The 25,870-nt window shown below is 42.0% G+C and overlaps 1 protein-coding gene across 2 annotated transcripts in view; it reads left to right on the top strand.

Moving 5' to 3' along the window:
* Positions 1-24,988, top strand: part of ARHGEF26 (Rho guanine nucleotide exchange factor 26) — a 51,062-nt gene extending 26,074 nt beyond the window's left edge. For both annotated transcript variants that reach the window (XM_054074165.1, XM_054074164.1), the window contains exons 7-15: positions 2,093-2,245; positions 2,716-2,845; positions 4,003-4,077; positions 4,743-4,832; positions 10,391-10,545; positions 17,762-17,971; positions 21,620-21,687; positions 22,151-22,255; positions 23,101-24,988. In XM_054074165.1, coding sequence (XP_053930140.1) covers positions 2,093-2,245; positions 2,716-2,845; positions 4,003-4,077; positions 4,743-4,832; positions 10,391-10,545; positions 17,762-17,971; positions 21,620-21,687; positions 22,151-22,255; positions 23,101-23,243 — 1,129 coding nt within the window. In that variant the 3' untranslated portion in view covers positions 23,244-24,988. The remainder of the gene's footprint in view (positions 1-2,092; positions 2,246-2,715; positions 2,846-4,002; positions 4,078-4,742; positions 4,833-10,390; positions 10,546-17,761; positions 17,972-21,619; positions 21,688-22,150; positions 22,256-23,100) is intronic.
* The last annotated feature ends 882 nt before the right edge of the window (positions 24,989-25,870 follow it).

Here is a 25,870-nt window from a genome sequence, read left to right as displayed (position 1 = left end):
GTAATTTTTCCCATTTTTACTATTTTAAATGCCCTCCCCCCTCCTCAAAAAAAGGGAGAAAAAAGTGATGAGGATGCTAAGCTTCTGTTCCCACTGAGAAGATTCAGATTTGAAGAGGCTACTTCAAATTTTTTATTACTTTTATCTGAAGTTCTTTGAAATTGGTAATAGCTTTTCCAGTTCCCTTATCTCCAAGAGGAGGAAGCTAAATGGTACTGCCCACTCCACTGTTTTTTTTCTGTTACTGGACAGCAGTGGGTCAGTGGCAACATCCTCGTGGAGCTACATCTGCATTATCGACTTCTTTGTGCCAGATGTACACATCATTATAATTTCAAAAACATTAATGAACTTGACCTCAGTGATCTACAAGCCAGACCGCAGTTCACCCCGACACACAGAATGGCTTTGATGGTGAAAGACTGATATTTTCAGTGATGGTGGCATTGGCAGAGAGGGGACCACAGTGCTGTCCAGAATGGTTTGCAGTGCAGAATTATGTGAACCCGCAAGGCAAGGCAATAAAGACATGAGTACTGTAAGCAGTAGGAAAAGCCAGATCAGTGTTTGAGAACCTCGATTCTGTACAAAACCGTGATGATATCAAACCATCTGCCCCTCCTGCCTGCCTAGGGATGCCGTTACATGTATTCTGTCACTTTGCAGACAGGACAAAGTGATCCCCTAGTCACTTTGAGAAAGTGTATTTTCCCCCCTTGGCTCTTTTGGGTACTGGGTCCGGTGGCTTTTGGTGTCTCCCCTTTACTCCTGTTTGACACAGTTTTCCCACCGAGCCTGCTGTTTCCCAGTCTCACTTGCCAGAAAAGCTCTGGTATTAATTTTCTTTTGTAGTCACTCGTGATGTAAATACTCTATTTAGATTTTTTGCAGTACCTCTGACCTTTCTGTATGTTCCTTTTATGTGCTCTCATTTGATTCTACTTGCTTTTTGCTCCCAGATAATAACTGATTCTCTAAGGTAGTGTTTTTTCTAGCTCCGTTTTAGTCTGTCTACTTAAAATCTCTCTTTACCCGCCTAATTAGGATTTTTTTAATGCAATGCAGTCTAATTTTGGAACATTCAGATAGCAAGATAACTGTGCTTGTGAGAATACAAGTCCTGCTCAGCTCATAGCTTTGAGGGAGAAGGGAGAATAAATGTTGAGAAGAAATGTTGGCAGAAATGATTGATCTTGGGGCATTTACTTTGTGTAAATTTTCATGGCATCTGCTAGAGCAGACTAAGGAATCGTTGTTTATAAAGGCTGCAGGCAAGACCAGTACTGGAGAGGTTTCTCTGCAGCTTCTAGGTTTTTAAGGCTTGCAGTGATGCCAGTGACAGCTGCTCTGATGAGCTGCAGTAGATCTGATGCTCATCTGTGTGACCTCTTATACACCAAACAGTAAAATATTTTTAATGAGCATTGTAGAAATTAAGGCTTTTATTTTCTGGTAAAATTAGAAGTGTGAAGAGGAGCGGAAGGCTTTCAGAGGCCAAAGTGACTTAGGTATGGAACAGGGGCTGAACAGGAGGGAGGTTTAGCTGAACAAGTCAGCTCAGGGTTTTGGGTTCTGTTCGTGCTGTCTCTGTTCCTGGTCTGTGTGTTGTTTCAGTGCCAGACATAAGTGGTGTCCCAGGAGCACCTTGTCCAGCTCAGCCTGCTGTACACGCTCTGTTCTTCAGCAGTTCAAAGATAAATGTTGCATTGAACCTCTCTGGTGTTGTGCTTCCTTTATTACATGAGGAAATGTGTTAATGTTGAAGTTCTGTTTCTTTTTCAACCCTGTCTGGAAATTCTGGTCTAACCAGGTCAGCAGTGCCACTTGGGTTTTGGCAGCCAGAGACTGGGCAGTAACTCTGCCAGCACTGCTGGTGCTGAGCTCTGCCAGGTGACACCACCACCCTGTGACTTGTATCACGTGAAGGCTTCCCTTATGGCTCTGCCCAAAGAGTGGTGATCCTGCCTTTCTACAAACCACTCTAGTTCTCTTTCAGTTATAGAAGTCATGGGTTGTGTCAAGTGAAGTGTGAAATGTTGCGAGAGAAAATCTGCTATTGTTTGGTAAAATGGGGCTTCTGTTTTTTTCACAGATTCTTTAAAGAACTCGAAGAGAGACACCAGAACAACATCTTCATTGATGACATTAGTGATATAGTTGAAAAGCATGCTTCTTCAACATTTGATCCATACGTAAAATACTGCACTAATGAAGTCTACCAGCAGCGAACACTGCAGAAGTTAATGTAAGAACTAATCTTAAGATAGGATTGCACAGTCACCCCCTTTGCAGTGTGAGGGAGTAGTCGGTGGTAGTATTGGTGCAAAACTTGTGGCATCCAGCTGAGCCTGTGCTTACATGCTAAACTTTCCTTAATGAAGTAATGGAGAGTGAAAATATGCCTGGCAGTCCTTGCAGCCATGTGTCATGTTCCCTTTCTGTGGATATGTACAGTTTCATCAGTGTCAAGGACTTAATTTCCTTGGATGTTACATACCAGTTCATCTGCACTTGAGTTCATGTATGGGAGAACTCGAGGTTTCCCAATGTCAATGTTGGTCTTGCGTATCTAAGTAAGTAAAGGTGAAGGTTTAGATAGAACTCCTGCAAATCATGCTTCCCTGATAATAAAATCATTATTTATTTAAAATCCAGCAACTTTGCCAGTTCAGGAAAACACACCCTTTCATTCTCTCTCTCTCTTTTTCTCACTAGAGCCACAAATCCAGCATTTAAAGAGGTGTTATCACGGATCGAGTCCCATGAAGACTGCCGGAATTTGCCAATGATCTCTTTCCTCATTCTTCCTATGCAGAGAGTTACTCGTCTTCCCTTATTAATGGATGTGAGAACAGAGCGCTTTTTTCTATTTCCCCTTGATGCATGTTTTTTTACTGTTGCCCTTCTTTCATCTTCAATTCCTAGTGCATTCCAGTCTCTTCATATCACCTTACACCAGGTACAGGGCTGCAGATACTGTCCATTGGACTATGAAGTACTGTAGCTTTTGTTTGCTCACTGTGACTGATGCCTCCTGATCCCCCATTCAAAAGTTAAATATTTAGACATTCTAATAGAAAAATTGTAGAATCAAAGTGATTCCGAAGCCAAGGAGGAAACTAGCACAGAGATTGCCTATAGTGTTAGGATTAAAATTATATCCTACAGTTTAAAAAACAAGACTTCCTATCATATAAATTAGGTCAAGATCCTTTCACAGTTAATGCCTACTTGCAGGAATGGCTAAGACTCTCAGGAAGGTCACTGCATAACTGTGAGAAATGAGTTTGGTTCTCAGGGGTGTGGGAGCTGTTTGTGAGTGGAGCAGAACTGATACTCTTGGTTTCCCACCAGCCTGTTACCCTGCAAGGTGTTCCCTCCCTGAGCAGGTTGCCTGGGGGCTCGGGAAGTGTGATGAAGTGTAAGTGGGTATTTGTGAAGTCAAATTCACACCAGATTTCACGTTATTTAAGTCAAGATGCTAGAATTAAATGTGTAAACTGGACCACTGCCAACAGTTCAGATTAAAATCCAGGCTCGGATTCTGGCATAGGTTGAATCCACGAACAGGACTGATAATTTTTTTTTCTCCTGTAAATTTGCAAATTGTGCACCGATTAATTTGATGATCTGGATAGTTACTTAGTTGATTCCTGAAAATTGAATGCTCTCTTCTCTGCAGTAGAGTTCTAGGTTTAAAAAAAAAAAAGTAATAATCCAGTATTACTTCGGTGTGTCACTGGCTGGGCCTTCCCCTTCTTGATTTTTTTTCTTTCCTGCTCTCCACCCCTTCCTTTTGATGACTAAAAGAATCTAAACAAACAGTTTTCCACCATTTGTTTTGTTTGTTTTTCTTGGAAATGGTTTTATAAAGCTTATATTGAGATTTCAGAGTTAATTCAAATTTTAAGGCTTCAGTATCAGAAATAAGGCTCCAACTGCATTCAGAGAGGAGGGAATGTAATTAAACCAATGACTAATTTAATGTAAAATTTATTTCAGACTATTTGTCAGAAAACTCCCAAGGATTCCCCAAAATATGAGAACTGCAAGCAAGCTCTAAAAGAAGTGAGCAAGGTATGTTCCTCGAAGTTTAATACAGATGCAGAATTTTTTCTGGACTCTTTTCCTTCCTTAATTGCATGCTTTTAATTTCACAGCTCCACTGAAAGAAGTGACTGCTTTTGGCTTTTTTGTTGTCACGTGAGAATTCATTTTCACGTGTGTTACTCATTTTGTTCACCCATTTCATTGGGTAGTTGGACAGACTTATCATGTTCGCTGCCAGTCCTTCCAATGGAACACTGCATGGTGGACCATACGTTTTAAAAAAAGCCAAAGTACTCTCTTGGTAGTAGAGAAAGTCTGAATCTTCTTAGCAAACTTAAGCATTCTTTCTGCTTGTACTGGAAGTTAACCAGATCACCTTCTGTTAGTTGTTCAAATGTGTTCTCTTCTCCTCTAGCCATGCTTTTTTTTCCAAGAATCAGTGGTGGAAGGAGAACACAAGTCTATTTTCATGCATTTTTTTTGAGCCCAGCCTCAGAACAGACCTGGCCGTCAAGTCGGGTTGGTCACTCAGGCCCATATTCAGTCTGATGTTGAAAATGTTCTGTCTGTAACCTAACGTAAGAATCTAGGTTCCTTTGTACGTTTTATGATTCCTTAGAAGGGCATCTTAGAAAGTTGGTATTGTAAGTCTTGAGTACATTAAACCTATTAAATCAACGTCTCATTTCTAGTTGGTGCGTTTATGCAACGAAGGAGCTCGGAAGATGGAGAGGACAGAAATGATGTACACAATTAACTCCCAACTGGAATTTAAAATCAAGGTATGGTGGTGATGTTTCTGACCATAAATCATTCAGCATATGAATATTTTTGACTACATGTTAATTTTTGATAGGTTCATTGCCAGCATAGACGGAATAAATCAGTGTAGGCTGTAATACCGATTTGACTCTTCAGTCACAAAAAGCAAGTTTATTTTCTGGGGTTGCTGAAGCCCTGGAAACTGGGTGACTGAGGACTGTCGCACCTCACCAAACAAGTTAGGTTTCAAGTTGAGGCTTTTCAGGCAAAGAAAGTATCGGGATATTTTATTTTTCAAAAGAATGTTAGCCATAATTGCTGAAGAATGAAGTATGACTGGATTCTGATTTTAGCTCTTTGGGTGAAAACCTGTCCTTGTTGGAGGGGCTGAACCCAGACGTGGTACAGTCTGGTGCTGTTTTACATCATTCATAACAATGTGTGTGGTGGTCCTGTTGCAGTTCACACTTGGAATTGTACCTTGCTCAGCCTCAGTGTCCAGCCTTCTTGCCATTCATTCCCTCAAGGGTTTGCCAGAGTTTGAATTGCTATTCTCTCACCCTCTCCTCTGTTTACGTGAGGATGAAAATGTGCAGCATCATTCATAATTTATCTGAGAATTGCTGACGTGGAGGCCTTATCATTGGACACCTGGTTAAGGACAAATCTGCTGAGGGCTCTTGCAGAGTGGGAAATTGCTGAATGGATTAAAGAATTGATTTGAGCAGGTACTGCCTAGTGAAGCAGTTCTGGTTCTCACTTCGGCTCCTTCTCTGGCAGGGCATGAACAGGTTCTGATAAATCTCACCCCATGTGCCATGTGGAATGAATCTTTTCGGTGAGCTGTAGGTGCTTCTGAAGTTTTGCTTAGGTTTCTGACTTCAACTGAAGTGCAAATCCTGTGTTGCCTTAAGAAGTGAATTAGTATTTGTAATTGATAGAGTGAACAGTAGAATTTTAATAGCATCCTCGTATGACACTAATTCATGCAAAGAAATGATCTGTTATGGCAGGATAAAAATTATAACTCAAGTTATTTTCATTTCATCTGGAAGGGTTCTGTTGTAGCAAAATGTGATTTTAATAGATATTGAACTTGATATTCTTCGCTGTAAAGACCAAGTAAGTTGCTGTGAAGGTTTTGCTGTTAGGAGAGAGGCCAACTGCTGCTGTTTGATTGTGAGATGCTCTCGCAGTAGGTGTAGGTGAGAGGAAAAGATAGCTATGTAAATACTTCTGGGCCAGGGCAGAGTCTGAATACTCTGTTGACTCTCTGGATTTACAGCAGCACGAAATACAAACCTAGGCCTGTTTCCGGTCACATCAGGATGTGTTTCTTTGAATTATGGTCTATTTCTACAAGATTCTGATAGTCAGCTGTGAACTGTCAGTTTGAGGAGTCCTCCTTTGTGTGGAGGTGACTGAGAGCAGGGTGACATCGTGCTGCCACTGCAGAATTCCAGGAGGCAGTGGTGTGAAACATCAGTCCCACTGGGTTCCCACTGCCACACCTGCAGGCAGGAGCTGCCCAGATTTGTCTCTGGTAGCACATCCAGCAGCATTGGGTGTGCAGCCAGCCTGGAGCAGCAAGCTGTGAGCAGAGCTCGCTGGAGGGAAACTGTTTAAACCACACCTGTAGAAATAAAGCTTGCTCTCACATTCACAAGTCTGTGTTTTGCTAGGACAGGTGGCATTAACCCTCAAATAATTGTAAAGAATCGTGGGGTGCTGAGATATTCCAATTTTTTCTCTTTCTGGTACCGAAAATACAGTCTTTTTGGCAGCGAAAAAATAGCAGATGTGGCCATAGGGAGGGGTTTATTGTACTTCCAAGATATTCCTTCAAGAACATTTACTTTCTTCTGTTCAGGGTTTGCTAAAATACCATTTCTGTAAATAAAATCTCATTTACTATCATGTGTAGCAAACAGGTTCATGTTTTTAAAAGCACAATTCTTTGAAGGATCTTGGTCAGTCTATGAGGAAATGCTGTCTCCAAAAAGATTTTTTTCAACTCATCCAAAGTATATTTATTTTCAAACTTTGACTAAAAACTGAAAGCATTAAGAATATTTACTTAGCACCACAACCAAAATAAATAAACCGTCTCATACAAGTGACATCTCTACATTTGCCAACCGTGGTGGATGACAGTCTAGGTTCTTCGGACAGTCTAAAATGGACTTGCAGAGAGTGTGAAGTCCTTGGGCCATTCACCTTGAGGTTTCATTCAGAGTTTTCAGATGGACAGCTGTACCTAATGGTGTTTAAGTGCCTATCTGGTTTGTCACCTCTTGTATTCCTTGTGGGAAGAGGATGCATGCTCTTACCCCAGTTTTGCAGGTGCGAGTTGCCTGGCATAAACATTTACATGCTGTAACCGACAGATCTCACTGCTTTCACAGAAGTAATAACAACTTTATTTTGTTTTTCTCTATTTTTACGCAATTTTTTTCTGTTAATGCACTTTTATACATGCTCTTAGTGGCTGAGACCTTATCTGTGGTTTGAGAGCTTGCCAGCTGGCTTGTTACGGAGGGCTTTGGCCAAGTTTCAGTACATTTTAAGTTCTGACAGTTTGTTTTATATAGAAAGGAGATGGTATACGTGATGTACTCTTGACAATTAAAAAAAAATTAATATGAAAGTAAAAGAAGCTGCCTCTGGAATACAGTCAATTAGGAAAATGTGACTAACACACTTGGAGTACAGACTAGAGGCGTTTTCAGTTCATGCTCCAATAAGAAAGTACTTCTTGTCTAAAACAATCATCAGGGTGCCATAATTCTGGTTCACGACCATTATAAATTGGGTAGCTATTTCTGTGTTTGCTCAGCTTCCCATGGTGTTCTAGGATTTTTGTTGATTACTTCGTTAGCTGTTACTGTAGAGCATTTCATGGGTGTGCAGGAGAAGCTGCTCAAAACTTCCATCACTGGATGGCTGATCTGTAGAATTTGATCATTTTAATTACGATTCAGAAGGTTTTAATCTTAAGTTTTTCATCTTTACCACCAGAAAAGTGTTTTTTTCTGCAGACATGCTTTTGTCTTCACAACACAGACTTTGTGTTTGACTTCTGTATTCAAGGACCACCCAGCCCAAAGTCCTTTGGTTTTCTAAAGTATCAAAAATGGCAATGGTGTCGCTGTTGGCGTATGAGCTAAGTTTCCATTCCTGTATTGTCTCACAGAATCATGACTTCATTTCAGGAAATGTAAATGCCATTTGTTTAAAAAAAACTGATTTTCATGTCACTTGAAGGTACTGAACTGGCAGAGTTTTGATGGAAAATAAGCCAAATTTTTATTGTAAAGCTGTATGTTAATATAAAGCATTCAGTAAGCACCTACTCCTTGTGGGAGGTCTTGGGCTAGGTATCAGTAGGCAGAGTGGGCACCTCTTGTTCCCCAGTGGTATTGTGTGCCTGCTGCTGGAGGACTTGGAAGGTCCCCATGGAGCATGGTCCTGTTTGGTGCCAGTCGGGGGAGGTACCAGACATCTTCAGATGCTCAACTGTGGGCAGTGGGCAAAGGTGTGCAGCAACAGAAGTACACATCTTAAGTGTTCAAGCTAGGACTCAAACAGGTCATTCCAGTGATGAGGGGTGAAACCTACGGAGGACTTCAATGTCTTGATTTGAATATTGCCTGGTGAGAGCACAGTTTAGCAGAAAGAACCTCTCTGCTGTGTGCTGTGGGAGAACGATTCCCATAGAGCAGCTTGGCTCAGTTCAGCGCTAGGAGCAGTCATTGAGCTCACTGACTGAGGAATCCTGGTCAGCAGGACAGCTGCCAGCACTGCAATGGACCTTTGTCTTTCTGGCATCGCGTGTCCTGGTACAGCTTCAGAGAATCTTTTTCTCTGTATGGTCAGGATGGTCAGGACGTGCAGTCTCACATCTTCCTTCATGTTGGTGGCGCAGAGAAACAAAAGGTCCTTCTGTGGTGCTGATTTCTCCCACATTTGGGAACAATTTGGACTAATAAAGCTTGGTGTTCACATCAGGTGGCTGTGATCTTCTTTGGCTTATGTCAGCTGTAGCAGGTGGTGGTCCTCACCCTAGAGAGAAGTGGAGATCCTGCTTAACACAGCATTTAGTGTTCAACTAAATCAGCCAGATGAAAAGTAAGAGGAGCTGTCGTATCCTTTAATGATCAACCTTGGATAAAGCTATGACAGTGGACAGACAACTGTGTGGTATTTCAGGAGCTCCTAATAAGAACAGCAAATACTTGGAAAACTTCTCTTCCTGTGATCAAGGGGAGCAACATAAGTGGTTTGTTGTGGTGATTACCTTGGGAGAATGATTCTGCCTGTACCTCAAACTGAGAGGCGAAGTTTTGAGCAGACCTGACCGCCTTTTCCTGGAGCCAGTGATGTGCAGGGAGTTGTCAGGTCTGGTCTAAGCAGGTGCTCCGATGGGCTCGGTTCTGTGCCTCCTTACAGCAGCGTGCCTGGTGCAGACTGACCTGCCCATCCCCTGCGGCTGCAGCAGCAAATCATGGAGCAGTTGTGGTCAGATGTCACGGCCACCTCTTCTGTCCCCGTGGAAGATGGCAGGGAGGGAAGCTGAAGTTCATCTAGAGGGAGGACAGTTATTTATTAACATGACCTTTCATCAGTGGAGACCTGAAGAGGTGGCCTCCTCTAAAGACTTTCAGACGTGTCTTTCAAACCACTGGTGAATTTATGATGTCATGAGCATAAACTGTTTTGTTTTGCCATTAAAATGGACAAGTAATCCAAACTCTACACATCACATACTCCTTTACGCATTACTTTGCAGAGCTGTGTTGGGGCTTCAGTTTATTTACAGAGTAGAAAATGGATTTTAGCACATGTGATTAATAAATGTTCTGGCATTCCACATGCACTTTATCCTGGAAAAAACAGTCTGCATGCTCTGCGCTTCTCAATCACAATGTTCAGGACTGCATTAGGAGCAGTCTAACCTTGAATGCTGTCTCTATCATCTGTCTGTCTGCTTCCATGCGCATAGATTGGTTCAAAGCAGATCGTACTGTATATTTCTCTGTTAAAGTTTTTGCCAGATTTGCTTCTATGCGTGGTACAGAACACACCTTGGGAAGAAGGCATAGTGTTATAACCAACCTTAGGGATGTGATGCAGTAGCCCTTGTGGTTGAGATGAGAACCTGCAGCTCTTTCCAGCTGGTGAGGTCAAAAAGCTGCAAGGTACCGAGAGGAAAATCCAGGATTCTCACATACTTAGAAAATGATTGCTTGCTCTGCAAAAGCTTAGATGCTTCTGGAAGATGAGAATTGTATTTTATTCTGCTTAGTCCATTCCAGCCCAAGTCTGCTCATTTCTTAGGTGAGCAGTTAAGTCACGTGCAGGAGGGGTTCTTGAGTATTTGCAGGCTGTGGCACGTGTGTCGTATGAAGGAGAGAGATACCTTAAACCTCGATAACCTCTGTTCTGTGCCTTGTACTCACATGCTCTGAGCGCTGAGTTTATTCAAGCATTTTTCCCCGAGTATGTAACACTCCATTGTGTTTTTTAAAAAAAAAAACCTACTTTTGAAGGATCAAAATGTTATTTTCTTGCTTTGTAGCCATTTCCATTGGTTTCCTCTTCACGATGGTTACTGAAGAGGGGTGAGTTAACAGCGTATGTAGAAGACACTGGACTGTTCTCCAAAAGAACTTCCAAACAGCAGGTGTACTTCTTCCTCTTCAACGACGTCCTCATTATCACAAAGAAGAAGAGGTAAGAGCTTTGCCAATGCCAAATTGTTTTGTGTTGAACTCCTTGAATCACAGAAGAACAGCTGAGTTACCATTGCCTTTTAACATTCCGTGAGTGCTGTGTGCGCCTCACTCCAGGGGACAGGAAGACCAAAGTTCTCTGGCTTTGATGTGGGCAGATGAGATTGCAGCCACAGCATTTTCACGTATTTTCTAGCCAATTGATGGTTTGAAAGAATGGAGGAGAATCAATGAGAAGTGGACCTGGTGCAGTTGTAGCATAAACCAGGAGAAAATACAGACTGAAGATGTTTTAAATACAGTAAACATTTGTGAGCTATTTGTGTGTCATTGTGCCATGGCTGATAGAGTGAATAAAGTGTGTAGATATCAGAGTTCCTAACACTGCTCAACCAGACTGTTTTGAAATGATGAGTAACTGCTTGTTAAACAGGATGCAGTTTGGGCAAAGGCAATTGAAATTCTGAATTGTCAGACAAATTACAAACTTAATCTGTGATGCCTTAGTAGGGTGAGGAGTTTTGGAAGGATAAGGAAATGCTGATTTTTCGTTCCCCTCCTTTCCACAGTTGGGCTGTTTTGCAAATGATTTATGGAAGACTTCTTCTAGCAGCCTTCATTTAAATTTTTATCACTGGATTGTTTAGAATAATTTAATGGAATGTAATTTACATCCTCTGCTGTGCTGTTAGATCTAACACTTGATAGATAAACCTTATTCTAGACAAAAAGCTATTTTGAAGAACACTTATTTTGCATCTGGGTTGGCCAGTTAAGCTAAATACTGGCTATGTTTAAAAGACACCCTTTTGTGAAACGTCTAATGTATAATTTCAATAAATTTTGATGTGTGATATAAGATCTAGGAAGAAAATACTAATATTTAAGTAAAGAGAAAATTAAATGCAAATAGAGGGAAAAAATGTTTAAGTGAAAGGGTTGTTTTCTTTTTAATAAAGATGGGAAGAAAAGTGAATAGTTTTCTCCCCAGCCATCTTACCAATCTAAATGTGTTTGAGATTCACTGTTTATCAAAGCTTGTGCTGAACTGTTTCTGCGAAATTCCCTTGTTAAACCACTGGCAGCACATCAGAGCTGCATCCCATCTTTAAGCAGTGCCTTTCTGTTCTCACGGGGCTGCTGTTAGCTTGTTTTTGGGTTGGTAGCTAAGCAAATGTTTGAGTTGGGAAAACAGTGAGAAATCCATTATCCATGTTGTTACGTTGTTTATTGGTTTCCTATGTGATGGCTCCTTGTCGAGATTATAAAACAGATTTTTTATAACAACATATCTTATCCAAACACTGGAGCTTTTGATTTATAACAGCTTCAGGCTGGTGGAATTGAAGTGTCCTAAATGGGCCCAGAAGCCAGAATTAAAGAACCGGTGATGTTTACGGTCAGATTCGCACAGCCATTCTCCCAAGACTCCCTAAACAAGTGGATGCATTTGGAAAGGACTGATTGCTGCGAGCCACTTGGATACTCTAAGCATGAAGCAAGTACTTAGCCCAAGTGGAAAAGCTTATTAATCATACTGGAGATCTTGGTGCTCTGTTCTCCCACCCGCAGTGTTCTTGTGGACACCCAGGCAGCAATCTTTGTTGCTAGCTCAGTTTAAATGTTTGTGTTTTCACTTAGGCAGTTGCATTTCAGAAGATTCTTAACATTGCACAAAAAAATTACTCCTCCCCACTGCACTAAAAATAGGAATTACTTCGTGCTCCAGTCATGTTGTTTAACCATCACCCAAAATTAATCCTCAGCTACCCTATCAGAGCAGTTTGCTGTGGCTCAGCCTGGGCTCTGTAAAGGCCAAGCTCGGTGGTAGCTGTTGAGAGTCCTGCTGGTAACTGTTCTGTCATCCTGCTGTGCACACCCTGGTTTTGGGGACACTTTCCAGTGTCAGAATCACCACTGAAAGAACTGCACTTCAAACACTATGGGAGCAGCCCTGCCAGAAACCTTCTCCTAGGGAGAATTGTTACACTTCAATTATAAAAAGGATAAAGGGAGGTCTTGTTTGTGCATGCTTAGGCATGCTCCTGTTTCAATTTTAACGATAATTTATTCTTCATAATCGTCTTCCTCAGCTAAAATTTCACCTCCTGATATGAAATTGCAAGGTGTACCTCTCTTCTCTTGCCACCCGAGTAGGTTAAATGGTATTTAGCTACCACAATCTCTTCCTTTTTAATGTGTGGCTGTATCTCATGCCTCTAGGAAGTATTTCAGGGCTGATGCTTTCCCTGGTGGCACCTGGGCAGCCCGTTTGTGTTACAGGTACCTTGGTAATGATTTGTGCTCTGGCCAGGATGCAGTACGGCAACAGGGTAGCCAGTGCTTCATCACACTTGCCCTTTGAAGAAGTAAGGTAAGCAGCTGCTGAATAGTCCTGAAGCCAGGCCTTGGGATTAGGCCAGAAAGGGACGCTTGAGCTAGTGATAGATGTCATTCTACATAAGATTTTGGAGAAGAACAAAAATTGGCATTTCTGCACTGCTTGGCTTTTAGTTTATTAGTAACTTTTTTCCTGTTCAGCAGGTCTTTCTCGTAGCCGCTTCTGCTGTGTAGACACAATTGGATTTTTCGTAAACGTCATTTAATAAAAACAGACTCTCTTAATATATAAAAATTTAATGCATTATCTGGAAAAGAACAGTCAGTGCAGGCATGCGCCAGGATGTTGGGATCCTTGTGGAAAGGCCAGCCTTTATATGTATGATGCACAGGAAGATATTGTTTAATTCTTGTTCCTGTGGTCACTGTCAGTTGGATGGCTGCATGCAGCAAAGAGCTGGGTGACATTTGGGCTGCTCAGCTTCAGGTGCCTTTTGTGCCCTTCCAGGTTACCCATGCAGGCAGTGGAGAAGGTGGGTGCTTTGGAGAACAGTCCGAAGTAGAAGCCTAATTCAGCTTGTCCATGTGGCCCTTTGGAAGAGCATCATCCTTTCTTAGGCTGTTAGGGAAGTTACCTTAGAAATGTGTAAAGTTAAACATCAGGAATACTCTGCAAAGATCTCCACGACATTAAGGCACCTATGTACTTCTGTTCAGCCTTGTGGTGGCATTGCTGAACCGCTACCGGTTTAACCCACTTGTTTCATCTGACTCCGTTCTCTCTTTGCTCCTTTTCTGGCTTCTCTTCTTTCTTCATTTCCCTCCTTGCTGTACTGTGAATTGCCCCCATTTTGGCCATGATATCACTGTAGGACCAAGTAAAGCAAGAGCTCATGCTGGATTTTGAAGGCAGTATTCTGACATAAGGGATAACACACAATGTAATCCTCTTCGAGTTGTTCTTTCAAGCTGCCTCATGATTCATGTGCATTGGGGTACAGTTGTTACTCATGTTTTGCTTGGGTGATTTGCTTTCTTTTGAGCTGGTGAAGGAACTATTCCGAGTTGTACAATTAAATTAATGCTTTATTAAAATACAGAACACTGTTTCATTACATACACTACTTGCGTGTTTGTATGCATTTCCCTCATAAGGAGCTTCCAGTTGTCTCCCCCTTTGAAATCAGGGGTATGGGTATAAGTGTCACCCCCAGTTCTGAGCAGCCGAGGAGTGTGGCTGCTGTGTTTGGATTTCCTGGTAGAGTCTCTGCAGCAGACACCATGCAGCCGCCCCAGGAGAGGACCAGGCCACAGAGCAGGTGGTGTTTCTGACACCTTTTGCAGGCTTGAAAGCGTACACCATAACAATGTTCTTTTAAAAACAGGCTACAGCCAGCTTTGAACTCTACCAAATGCCAAATACCAACTTTTATTCCACAAGCCCTCCTGATACCACAAAGATCTGGTTACATATTTTGGTTGTTAATGCCCAAAGGTGCCTATGTGCCAGTTCTGTGGAACCCAGGAGAACCTTGGAATTATTTTGTAACATACAACTGGCCAGCTGCCTTATCCAGTTCTTCAGAAAATACACCAGTTACAGAGTGCTTTCAGAAGATTTCAGGTGAACTCCAGAGGCGCTTATATTTTTGAATGAGTGTACACATATTAAATAATCTGTTTTCCATAACCCCCTAAGGATACCACTAGAATCCTGTCTGTCTAATGGCTCTATGGCTTGTCAGCTCCTGCAATACCTTGACAGTGGAATGTGGCTGGACTTCATCGACTGGGAATCACTCAGAGGTTCTCTGCCACTTGGGAATGTTACCTGTTCACAGCTGCTTGCAAAGCTGTTTTTTTCTCAGTGTATCAAGGGTGATTTTGTCATCTTGCATTTGTGCTTGCATTTAGTTACATCTATGGAACACCAAGGATTGCACAGTAGTGCAGCTGGAAAGAGTAAAGGAAGTGGGGACACTGATAATGTGCTTTCCATGAACGTGGAGAACAGATGATGTTACATCGATAGATACAGGGTCTTTGTAAAAGTGCCTCTAGAATTTGCATACCTTCCAAGCAAAGGGATGTAAAATAGTCCTGTTTCATGTTCTGAATCTAAATAAAACATAGCAAAAAAATTCATTTTTAAACCAAAAGTGAAGGTTGGCGTGTTTGTTTGACCTCATCACAGTTACTGGAAGGAATGTGTTGGATGTCCTTTCTATTACTCCACTGCCTGGATGACTTTAATTGGATTAAGCTTCCACTTATGTACATCTGCTCCAGTCCTGTCAGCTTTACCCCAGGATATTTCATTATCTGTTTGGAAGGGGGAGAGTTTGTGGGCTTGCAGTGAGCCCAGGACTTAAAAAACTGAGGACTGCCTAGCAGAAAACTTCTCAACAAAAGAGAAAAAATATTGTGAGAAGAGTCAGAACATGATAGCAATGGAATTGTCAATCATTTGAGAACATACCTCTGTACTGAAAAAAACCTCCTTTAAAGTATTGAATTCACAGAACAGAGGTAGAAAGGTATGCCAGGTAGCCGAAAGAACAACTTTGGTTTTATATTAGATGCACAAGCAGAAAACAAAGGATCTGTAGAGCTGTCACCACTTGAAGAGAAATTCTTGTCATGCTGCACAAGTCACAGAAATTGGCAATAACTTCAGTTTTGAGTCATAATGGTGCTCAGTTGTGTTCTAGCAATTCATTTTCTGAAGGATTAAAAGTCAGAATTATAAAGACTGTCATACCAATCACTGAGGTGTTCACAGGGATTGCTCTGACAGTTCATGAGATGGGCAGAATACATCCCAACAGATGTGAGGTCGTCATCTGTACATGTTCTTATAACAGTTGAGCAACCCTAAAGGAAGAACACGCTTATTTGCACCTGCCAGAAAGGTGTATGTCACCACCAGCATTCCTGATGGCTTCAGGCCCAGGTGTTAGGGATTTGCTCTGTATCAATTTAGGGCTTGGATTCCTGTATGTCTCAGGCAGCAAAATTAATCTTCTTAAGTATTTTTCAATTTAAATTATTTTAATGAGCTGTAGTAGTCTGAGGCTCTAGAATCGCTTTTCATCCCTCAAGACTGAGGTCTACATAGACTTTACTTTAAGGTGGAGTATGTTCAGTTCCATCTTAAAATGTGATATATTTGATTTACTGCAGAATTTGACAAACAGCAATGTGTGTGCTGGAAGGCAGGACTGCCTTTATGCCTCTGAAAGTGGTTTCCTTCGATATTTTATTGTTGCACCAGTGTAGAACAATAAATCTGAAGAAAAGTTTGCAAGCTTACATGAAATTATGAAGGAATTAGTTTATCAGCGTCCTGAGTTGAGGAAATATCCTGGTAAACCTGCAAACGCATGTGAGGCAGTCACTGGAAATAACACTTACAAGCTTCAGTGAGAAAAAAAAAGGCCTTTTCAGCCGGGCTGTTTTTCCTTGTGATCAGTTGCTATTTCTTGAGTAAGCGGTGTAGACTCTTTTCCTTTAAAATTTGGAAGTGCAGTTATTTTCCACTTGAAAAAACATCTCTAATATCACCTCTGTATGACTAAGTAGGAAACCCAAGAGATAGATAAGGTTGACCTCACATGAGACCACTGGTGAACGCTTGCTTACAGTGCCTGGGTGTTCTGAAGCCGAAGCACGTGTGGTGAATACATCGTAGCAGACTGAAAAATGGAGGTGTTCGCGGTAACTGTTCACTGCTGCCATGTAGCACTGTCGAACATACGTAATAGTCTACCGTGTCCAAACATGCTTCTTCAGTCTTTGCCATGTCTTCACCTCTCCAGGAGATCTCGATTAGCTGAAGCGATTCTCACATTTGCAAATCAAAGCCTGCTGTTCAGGAACGCGTGTGTATTTTTAAATCCTTCTGTTGTTAAATTAGTGATGCTTATGTTCTGCTTTGAGATATGTAATTGCATTTTTTTTACCTACCTGGGAAAGCTGTTGCAATATCATCATTCGCATAATTCAGTATTCAAGGATCTTGACATAAGTCGTTCAGAGTTCTTTTGCTTTCTGTGCCAGAACGTTATTGTGTCAGCGAAGATAGTTTGCCCCCCTCTCTGCTTAAGCTTCAACCATAAGGAAAGCAGACCTAACTTGCTTAATTTCTTGGATTTCTTTCTAGTTGTTTTCGGGCAGTTTGTAAGCACATGCAGCCATCTTTTGTATTGCTCAAATGACAAAATGTTTTGACAGAATTTTGTCAAATGACAAAAGTTTGTCAAGTGACAAAATGTTTTGTAAAAGATAGATTGCATAGTACATTCTGCAAGAGCAGCGTAGGACAAACCTTTGCCCATTTTTAAATTCACAGTTGACTACGGTTATGTTTGAGTATTGTAAAATAGTTTTGAGACCAGACCTCCCATGTGCAGATCGACAAGAAGTAGAGAAGGACAAGGAGCAGAAGATCAGTGGTATTAATCCGGAAGCCGTATACATACCGATAGTTTCACAGGCACAGGAAGGGGGGTATTTTACTTCTTTTTACTATACCGTTCCAAAGTTAAGTCTGTTGTTCATTTGAAGCTACAGTGCAATTCTGTACAATCACTGTGTCTGTTTTCAAATGGAGTGGAGTAAGCGTACACCATCTCAGTAATGCCAAAGTCAATTAATTGTGCCGCTAAATGAAATTCCACAGGATTTAAAAACTTATCTACTTGATATCTTGGAAAACTGGTAGTTTAAAAAGCAAATAAACAGGAAAGAGTAGGATCTGAGGTGTCAGAAGAACTGTGCCATACTACGTAGTCAAAAGTGGGTTCTACGACCAAGTTTGCTTCCAAGCAAACTGAATATTAAACTTGTGGTTTTTTCTTCCCTTCTGTGTTCTGCAGCGAGGAGAGTTACAATGTCACCGATTATTCCTTAAGGGAGCATTTGGTGGTACAACAATGTGACAGTGAGGACCCCACTTCTTCTCCTGTGAAGAACACTTCGGCAATGCTCTACTCGCGGCAGAGCTCTGCGATTCACCTCTTCAGGCTGGCCGTCCTCAGCAACCATGCAGGAGAGAGGATGGAGATGCTCCTGGGAACAGAGACTCAGTAAGGCAACAGTTCCTGTTTCTGTAATCTCTTCCCTGATCCTCTCGACAGGCTGCCTCCCCCGCAACGGAGCCAAGGGAGCCTGACCTGCCCAGCTCCTGTCTGACAGCTTTGAATTTATTTAAACCAACCAACCCACCTTGTCAGGAGAGGACTTAGTGGCTCTAAGTCCATATTGTATAAGTGGTGCTTAATTTCCTTGAGGTCACAGGGTGGGAATAAAGGAAAACTGAATGCATAAGCTGAAATTCTGTAAACAAGTATCTCTTATTATGTGCTCCTGTTTTGGGACTTCAGGCCACGAATTAACTCTTCCTCTGTTGTAGAGACTGCCAGCTCCCTGAATTACTGAATCCCTTCCAGTTGTTTTTGGTGAGGGAAACAAGAATTGCAGGACAGAGATTTAAGTAGTTTGTATTTCTTGAGGGTTGCGGAAGGAATTTCCGTTAAATTTATTTTCAGTCTAAGTGATATCACAGTAAAAAAAGAAATCAAAATTCTGCCACATAATGCAGCTGCTCAGTAGGCTACACAATCTAATCATTACATATTGCAATATGGAAGCTTCTTATAGTTTAATTTGAACTACAGATATGGGTTAAGTATCAGAGTCATCACTGGGTTCTGTTGTAGCATAAGTACAAAGTGTTTCAATGCTTCTGTAACAAACCTGGGAACTGGAAGCCAAGACAGGTTTCTGCTTCGCTTACCTGGTAATGTAGGCGTTCTATCTAACAGTTGTTAAGTCCAGAGGGCAAGAGCCTAAAGCAGACCAGAAACAGCAGACAGTGCACGGGAGTTGAAGGTGCCGAGTATTTACACATCGTACAGCCGGCTCAAATATGAGCTGTCCTGCAAACAGTTCAGTCTATTGCAGATTTTGAGGAACGGAACTCGTTGCAGTCTTTCTAATGGAAAGTCTATTGCAAGCAGTTGATGTGGTGGGGGTTTCAGCCTCTCTCACACCGTTCCCATCTTGTTTTCTGGCCTGCGGAGGAACTGCACGTGTGAATCAAAGTGTGATGTGGGTTACTGTGAGCAAACATTAGCTTTTACTGTTGTGGGTAAGGAAGACTTTGTTGATATTTATCTTGATATGAAGACCTTGAATGATCTGACTGCAGAGATTCATTGAAGCTTGCTCTGTCTCTGATACCTTCCTCCGCTGTTTTGTTCTTTATTGTTTTAAAGTACCTTATGCTAATTGTCTGTTCTCATAGCATTTTGGCGTTGTCTGTGTGTAGAGCACAGTGTCCGCAGGGGGAAAAGGCGCAGGCGCACCCCAAGATGTAATGGTAGTAGCAGGCAAATGTCATTAGGGAATGAACGTAGCCCGTCCTTCTCCTGGCACAGCAGCTTGTGCCGTATTTATTGGAAGGACTGGATGGTGCAGAAGTGGAAACAGTACTGAATGAACTGGGAGGAGGGGTTTGGCGTTGCCTTGGGGAAACTGTGGAGCCCTACTGGGATAGAGGTGGTCCTTGTTCTCCTGCCGCAGTTTCAGAGAGTGTTCTGCTTTAGAAACGTGCAACAAGAGCTGTTTTGTTCTTTTTGGTGCAAATATCGGAGAGGTCGTCCTTTCTCTGTGGTGCCATTAACTACCATGCAGCAGTAAAAGACGTTATCTGTTCAAGTGGAAGCTGGGGGCGGGACAGAGGACATAAAACAGAATGCTCCAGACGTGTCCCAGCCTGGAGAAATGGACAGTTTTAGGTTTGCTTTCAAAGTTTAGAATAACCCTGAAAGAAACTACAGATCGTGAATGATTGCCATTAAAGATCTCATTATAAAGTAAGGAGATGATTCAGACTTGTTTGGAAATGTATTTTTATTGGGGAAAAAAATGCAGAACATTTTTAGTTGTCTGGGGTTTTTTTGTGCAAAGACATTTTGTTCTGCATATTTATTAACAATTTCGTATTTACTGTTTATAATAGAAATAACTGTCGAGCAGATTGTCATTCAGAGGAACAGATTCTGAAAAGGATTTTATTTGACAATTACCTATTTTTATAAAGTATGATCATGTGTACAAAAGGTACTGAAAAACTTCACTTTCTCGTAACTTTGAGAAGGACGGGAAGGGAATATACAGCAGGAAGGCCAAGCGGTGTGGTTTAGAGTGCTTATTGAATGGAGCCTTGCAAAAATTAAATGGCTTTGCTGAGACAAAGGTTTCTAGTGCAGTCTGATCGTGTTCTGTCACTGCCTGTGGTGTGTGGTTCCCAAGTACAAAAGTACCGGTAATTTTACATTGCCCTATAATGGAATAAGGCACAAAATATATACAGTATACACATATTATGATGAAATACACACTAGAACTTGGAGACAGCTCATGCACAATTGTATATAGACGTTCTTATTGTGGCTGACACATCAAGTTCAGTATCGCCTCCTTTTAATGACTGAAATGTCTAAAGTAGTGTGCGGGGTAGTTTGGTTGTCTGTGCAAGATTAGCACGTATCAAAAGTTATCAGGATAGGGGCAGTGGTTTCACCTTTGAGGAAGAATTTGTGTTGGAAGTTAAAAGAAATACATCACATGTTTCCTATTAAACGCCAAAAAAACTGTACAAATATAAATATTCTAAATAATGGGTGGTTATTTTTAATGGCTTCTGAAAGAAGCCTGCTGAGAAAGACTTCATTCTGCATCCCCTCATGCAAAGGAAAGGTTGAGAGTCTGTGAACAGAAGAGAGATTTTTTTGGAGCTCGCTGCAAGAAAGGCCATGAGGTGTCTGTTCTCGGAAGAGAACGATGAACTTTCTCGTGGAATGATGTGTAGGGGGATGTTCAGGTGATTCCTGCCCTTCCCCTGCACTTCAGGCTGGGCTTCACAGGCTAATGACAACCCCTTGCTAACGGTGTCTCCCATCACTATGTATGTGTCCCATTCTCTGACACTTCTGAGGACACCACAGTGTTGTTTCCAAACAGAAATTTCTTCTGTTTTCTGATGTTTTGACAAAATCAGCTCTCAGCAAAAGACAGGCGTTTTTCACGATGCTTGGTTAAAAAATGGAGTTATCCGAAGACAGCAACAGAATCACTTTAGGGGAAGGGGAATAGGGAAATTCAGCCCTGCAGCTCGTTGCATTAGCCTGGCTCAGATTTTCCAGACTGGAAATGTAAATCTCTCCTTCTGCGAGCACAGAAACTTTGATTTCTTTTTTATTTTCCTTCTTGCTTTTCTTTCTGAGCGCACACAGCACTCGGAACATCCTGACAGGGCACCTGCTGGTGATGTAGTTTACAATCGCTGTGTTGCATTTATCAGATCCTTTGTGTTAAATGGATTTTGTTAATATTTACTAACGAGTGCTAGTCACAGACTCCAGCAATTTATCTGAATTACTTATATACCTTTATTTTAATTATTTTAAGACATCATGCCTGTAGGTCCCATGCATATAGGCTTTTTTCCCTAGTCCAACATGGTCAAAATAGTTAAATATTTTAGAATAATATATTACTAGCAGTAGTATCACATCTCTGGCCATATCTTGAGAGGAGAAAGGTGGTTTGGTTTTGTTTTCTTGACCTAACAAGAAAGAGGAAAAAATTAAATACTGAATTTTGAAAAGGGGAGTCATGGCTTGGAAGTTAATTCTTGGGAAATGGAGTTTTGTCTCTGCTGGTTGCAGGAGTGACCGAGCTCGCTGGATTGCAGCGCTGGGACAGGACAGAGACGGACAGAAAACGGACAGGACAAGTAAGTTATACCGAACGTGATTTCTGAGCGCTGTGAGAGGCGAACGGGATTGCACTGCCCCTCTGTGGGGACCTGAGCGAGGGCAGGGTATGGATACCCTTGGAAATGTCCATTTCTTTCCCTCACCTCTGTTGCTTTAGTGTAGGTGAAGTTGCCATCTCTTCCCATGCACAGGGACTTCTTTGAGGAGTTGTTTCACACAGTGACTCCTGTTTGCATCCTTTAACGCTGGTTTGGAAAGTTGTTTCCACCTTAGCAGAAGTGCAAAGGCCCTTCTCTTCTGTTCATCCCAAGCATGTCTGTGTGCAAGTGCTCCGGTAGGAAGCAGAATTTGCTGCCTCCTTTGGGTTTTTTGAGGAGTATATGCTAAGGTGGAATTAAAATAAATTGTGTATATGTATTTTTAATAAAAGATATTCTGTTTTGTGAGTTGTTTAATCAGCCTGGCCCATTTCTCCCACAGCTTTGACTCAGGTAGAGATCATCAGGACTTACACAGCAAAGCAGTCAGACGAACTCTCTCTTCAGGTCGCTGATGTTGTTCTGGTTTATCAAAAAGTAAACGATGGTGAGTGAGACTTTCGCTGTTAGCAGCCATCCGTCACCGCTGCTGCTGAATCCAGCTAGGAAAAACTTGCTTAATAGCATTGGCCGTACAAAGTTGCACTTCCAAGGAAAACCTGAGTGTTTCAGTTCAGGTTTTGGAAGACGGGCGATGTTCAGAGTAACTTCCTGCCTGCTGTAATTTATATCAGTAAATAGCTGCAGAGTACGTGCTGCTGGGTTTTGACGTGTGAAATGTCCACACCTAAAAATCAAATTCTGCCTAAATGTATGGATTTTAGACATGATAGTGAGAGAGCACCCGGTGAGAGCAACACAGGTGTTATTGGCAGTGTCAGTCACTGGGCTTTCACGGCCCGGTACACGCAGGGGCCCTAACGCAGTGATTTTGCCTAAGTTTTCCATAGCATCAAGTACTCAGAGGTGAAAATTAATTCTTGCCTGGACGTGCAGATATATCTCGTGATGTGCTGACTCAGTAACGTCAGCACTTCCGTCCTAAATCTGAACTGAATGATGCTATTCCATATTTATATGAAAGCAACGATCCTACCCATTGCACTGCACTGCGTTTTACAGATTGCAGCTATATTCTTTATATTACTTCAAACAATGTATTTGAATTACAATATAAGAAATGTATTACACTTGTTTCATATAATATTTTACACACTTTTTTTTAACAAAACAAATTCGCTGAACCTATTTTAATCTTACACTTTATTCGCTACAAAGGTAAATGTATGATGTATGTGATGGCCGTGTCAAGTACGACACACGCCATTCTGACAAAGTGTCTTTAATGCTCTGTGAAAAGGTTTGTGACTCGCCCTCCGTTCACCTTTGCAGGTTGGTATGAAGGGCAACGACTGCGGGATGGTGAGAGAGGCTGGTTTCCCATGGAGTGTGCTAAAGAAATCACATGTCGTGCCACAATTGACAAGAACATGGAGCGGATGGGACGCTTGCTTGGACTTGAGACCAACGTGTAGGCAGCTGTTGCTTCTTCACGCACTACTGCCCATGGTCTGCACTACCTGTGGTCGGGAGGGTGTTTGCACACCCCGTGGCTCCTCCGTGGAAGATGTTGGATCACAGATGTGAAAAATACAGTAACAGAGCACTGATGTTTGTGGTACTCCTTTTCTGACTTGTGTTTTGAGAGCTCTGATCGGAAACCTGGCTTGACCAGTAGCAGATGTCAACTAGAAGTACTTTCTTAGGCACTGGAGACCCAGCCAGGCAGTGCTTTGACGCATGTTCCAGTTGCAGCTGTAGTTCCTCCATCCCTGCCTCTCTTCTCTTCTGCCCCAACCATTCCTTCTCCATCTGTTTTTGAGCATTTTCATTTTTCTTTCGGCAATATTATAAGCTATGGATTTTCTCTTTCTTGGAACCATTTTAGCAAAGGTATTTTGAAGAAGTAGAACTGCTGGAAATGTGTCCATTTTGTTTCAGCTTTCCCCCTGCATTTAACGAGGTCTTCCTACTAAATTATTGCTTTAGAGACAGGGTTTTAGGCAAGGACTGCAGAAAACATGAAATACTTTGTTTGGGGGCCGGGGGGTTGTTGTTTGCTTTTTTACTCTTTCTGCTCTTCTGTACTAGAGGAGAGTAATTATTTCCTTCTGTGGAGGCAAAAAGTTCAACTGAACCTCAGTTTAACCTACATCTTTAGCATTTGTTAGGATCCTGGTGAATCCACAGGCAAAAAAGGTGAGGGAGAAGTAAGAAGTTGGATAAGGTGCCGGGTCTCGTTGCCACTGTATATAGAAATGGCAAGACCACAACCTGGAAGCAGATAGCCCAGGCCTGGGTTAGTTTGGGATTTTATCATCTTTGCCTTCCTGGCAGCACCGTGACCCGAAATCAGTGGCTGCTTCAAGTGAGAGAGGAGGAAGAGGGAAGAGAGGGACAGGTAAAATAGTACCCGGCGCCTGCTGTCAGAGGAACGTGCGCTGGTGCTGCTTCCCACGTGCTCTCCTCAGCTTTAGAGAAGACTCTCACAATTGCACTACACACACCACCTGCAAAATGTTTGCGTCCGCAGTTTAGCTTTGGAATTTCACAGAAACCCATAAGAAATGAAGTATCCTTCAGTGCACCCCTTCTGTAGATAGGTGGGACTGTTCATACTATAGAAATTCCTCACCTCGTTAAGGACCGGCTGCTAACTCAGCAGAGTAGAATATATCTTCCATACAAATGAGGGAAAAACTCACAGTACCAAGGCTTTCTGCTTGTTGCATTCCCCGATTTTTTTGACGTTTAGATACTGTTAATATGTTGATTCAATTTGTGACTGAATTGGATGTTTATAAAGAAGTATTTCTGTAACAATTTAAAATACAGTAAGGCAGCAATAATTTTGTACAAACACTTAAACCTTGACAGTCTGGCAGTGGTTATACAGCCTTGTAAATTAATTTATAAGTGGACTGATAAAATAGTAATGAGATAAATTGTAAATTGAACAAAGACTTATTTAACATAGTAAAAATACTGCTAATATTTTAAGAAATGTTTTGTACACAGACAGATGTTTAACAACTGAATGTATAAATCCAGACATTAATTTTATTCAGATGTTTTTAATACACTGTATATATTTTTTCATGCCTAGTTTTTCAAAAAATGCTGTAATGTTTTTTAAAGACACTTTTCATGTTTCCTATTGTCAGACACGGTTCTTCAGGAATTAAAGACTTCTATGATTTTATAGGACAACAATCAATAATATACTTTTAATTTCTTACACTAAAAGAAAGCTGCTCGTTTTCCTTTAAGCAATACTCCAACTGCAAGTTGTTAATGCTGTTCTTGCCAGAGAACTGAACTCTGCCTGTGACAGTGGAGCAATGGCATCAAGGGCAGGACGAGGAGAACATCTCAGTCAGACTGTTAGGAATTGGAGAGAGCAACAGTCGCAAATCTGCAGCTCTTCAATAACTTTTAGCTTTAGTGGAGGCGGAAGGGACCTACACCAATCATCAGCCCCTCCAGGGCTGACCAAAGGCTAAAGCTTGGTATTAAGGGCATTGTCCAAATCCCTCCTGACCACTGGCAGGCACAGGGCATCGACCACCTCTCCAAGAAGCCTCTGCCAGTGTTTGACCACCCTCTTCATAAATAAATGCATCCCACCATCCCATCTCAACCTCCCCGGGTGCAGCGAACCACTCCCACCTGTCCTGTCGGTGGATCCCAGGGAGGAGAGCTCAGCACCTCCCCTTCTATGATGTCCCCTCCAGTAGCTGTAGAGCACAAGGATGTCACCCTCAGGCAAAGACAAGCCCAGAGCGCTCACTGCTCCGCAGAGGTTGTGCCTCCCAGCCTTTCCCCAGCCCCGCTGCCTGCTCTCAGCCACAGGATCCACCACATTCTACACACCTGACCTCAAAAGTATTGAAGAGGAAAAGATGGAACAAGCTCCTGCTGCAGAGCATTCAAAGTGGAAATGCTGGATCCAGGTCTTGTGCTAAAGATGACAGCCATCGCTTATTAATAAATGGTTACAAGAGATGCTAAAAGACTGCTTCGCGGTTATTTAACACTCCTAACTAACTTACTCGGGGAGAGGATTGCTGTACTGCATTGAGAGCCTCAGCCCCTGCAGGAT

The sequence above is a fragment of the Cuculus canorus genome, chromosome 9, assembly GCF_017976375.1.
Source record: "Cuculus canorus isolate bCucCan1 chromosome 9, bCucCan1.pri, whole genome shotgun sequence".
In the NCBI taxonomy this organism is placed as follows: Eukaryota; Metazoa; Chordata; class Aves; order Cuculiformes; family Cuculidae; genus Cuculus; species Cuculus canorus.
The sequence above is the reverse complement of the archived record's forward strand: the minus strand, read 5'-3'. Positions and strand labels throughout refer to the sequence as shown.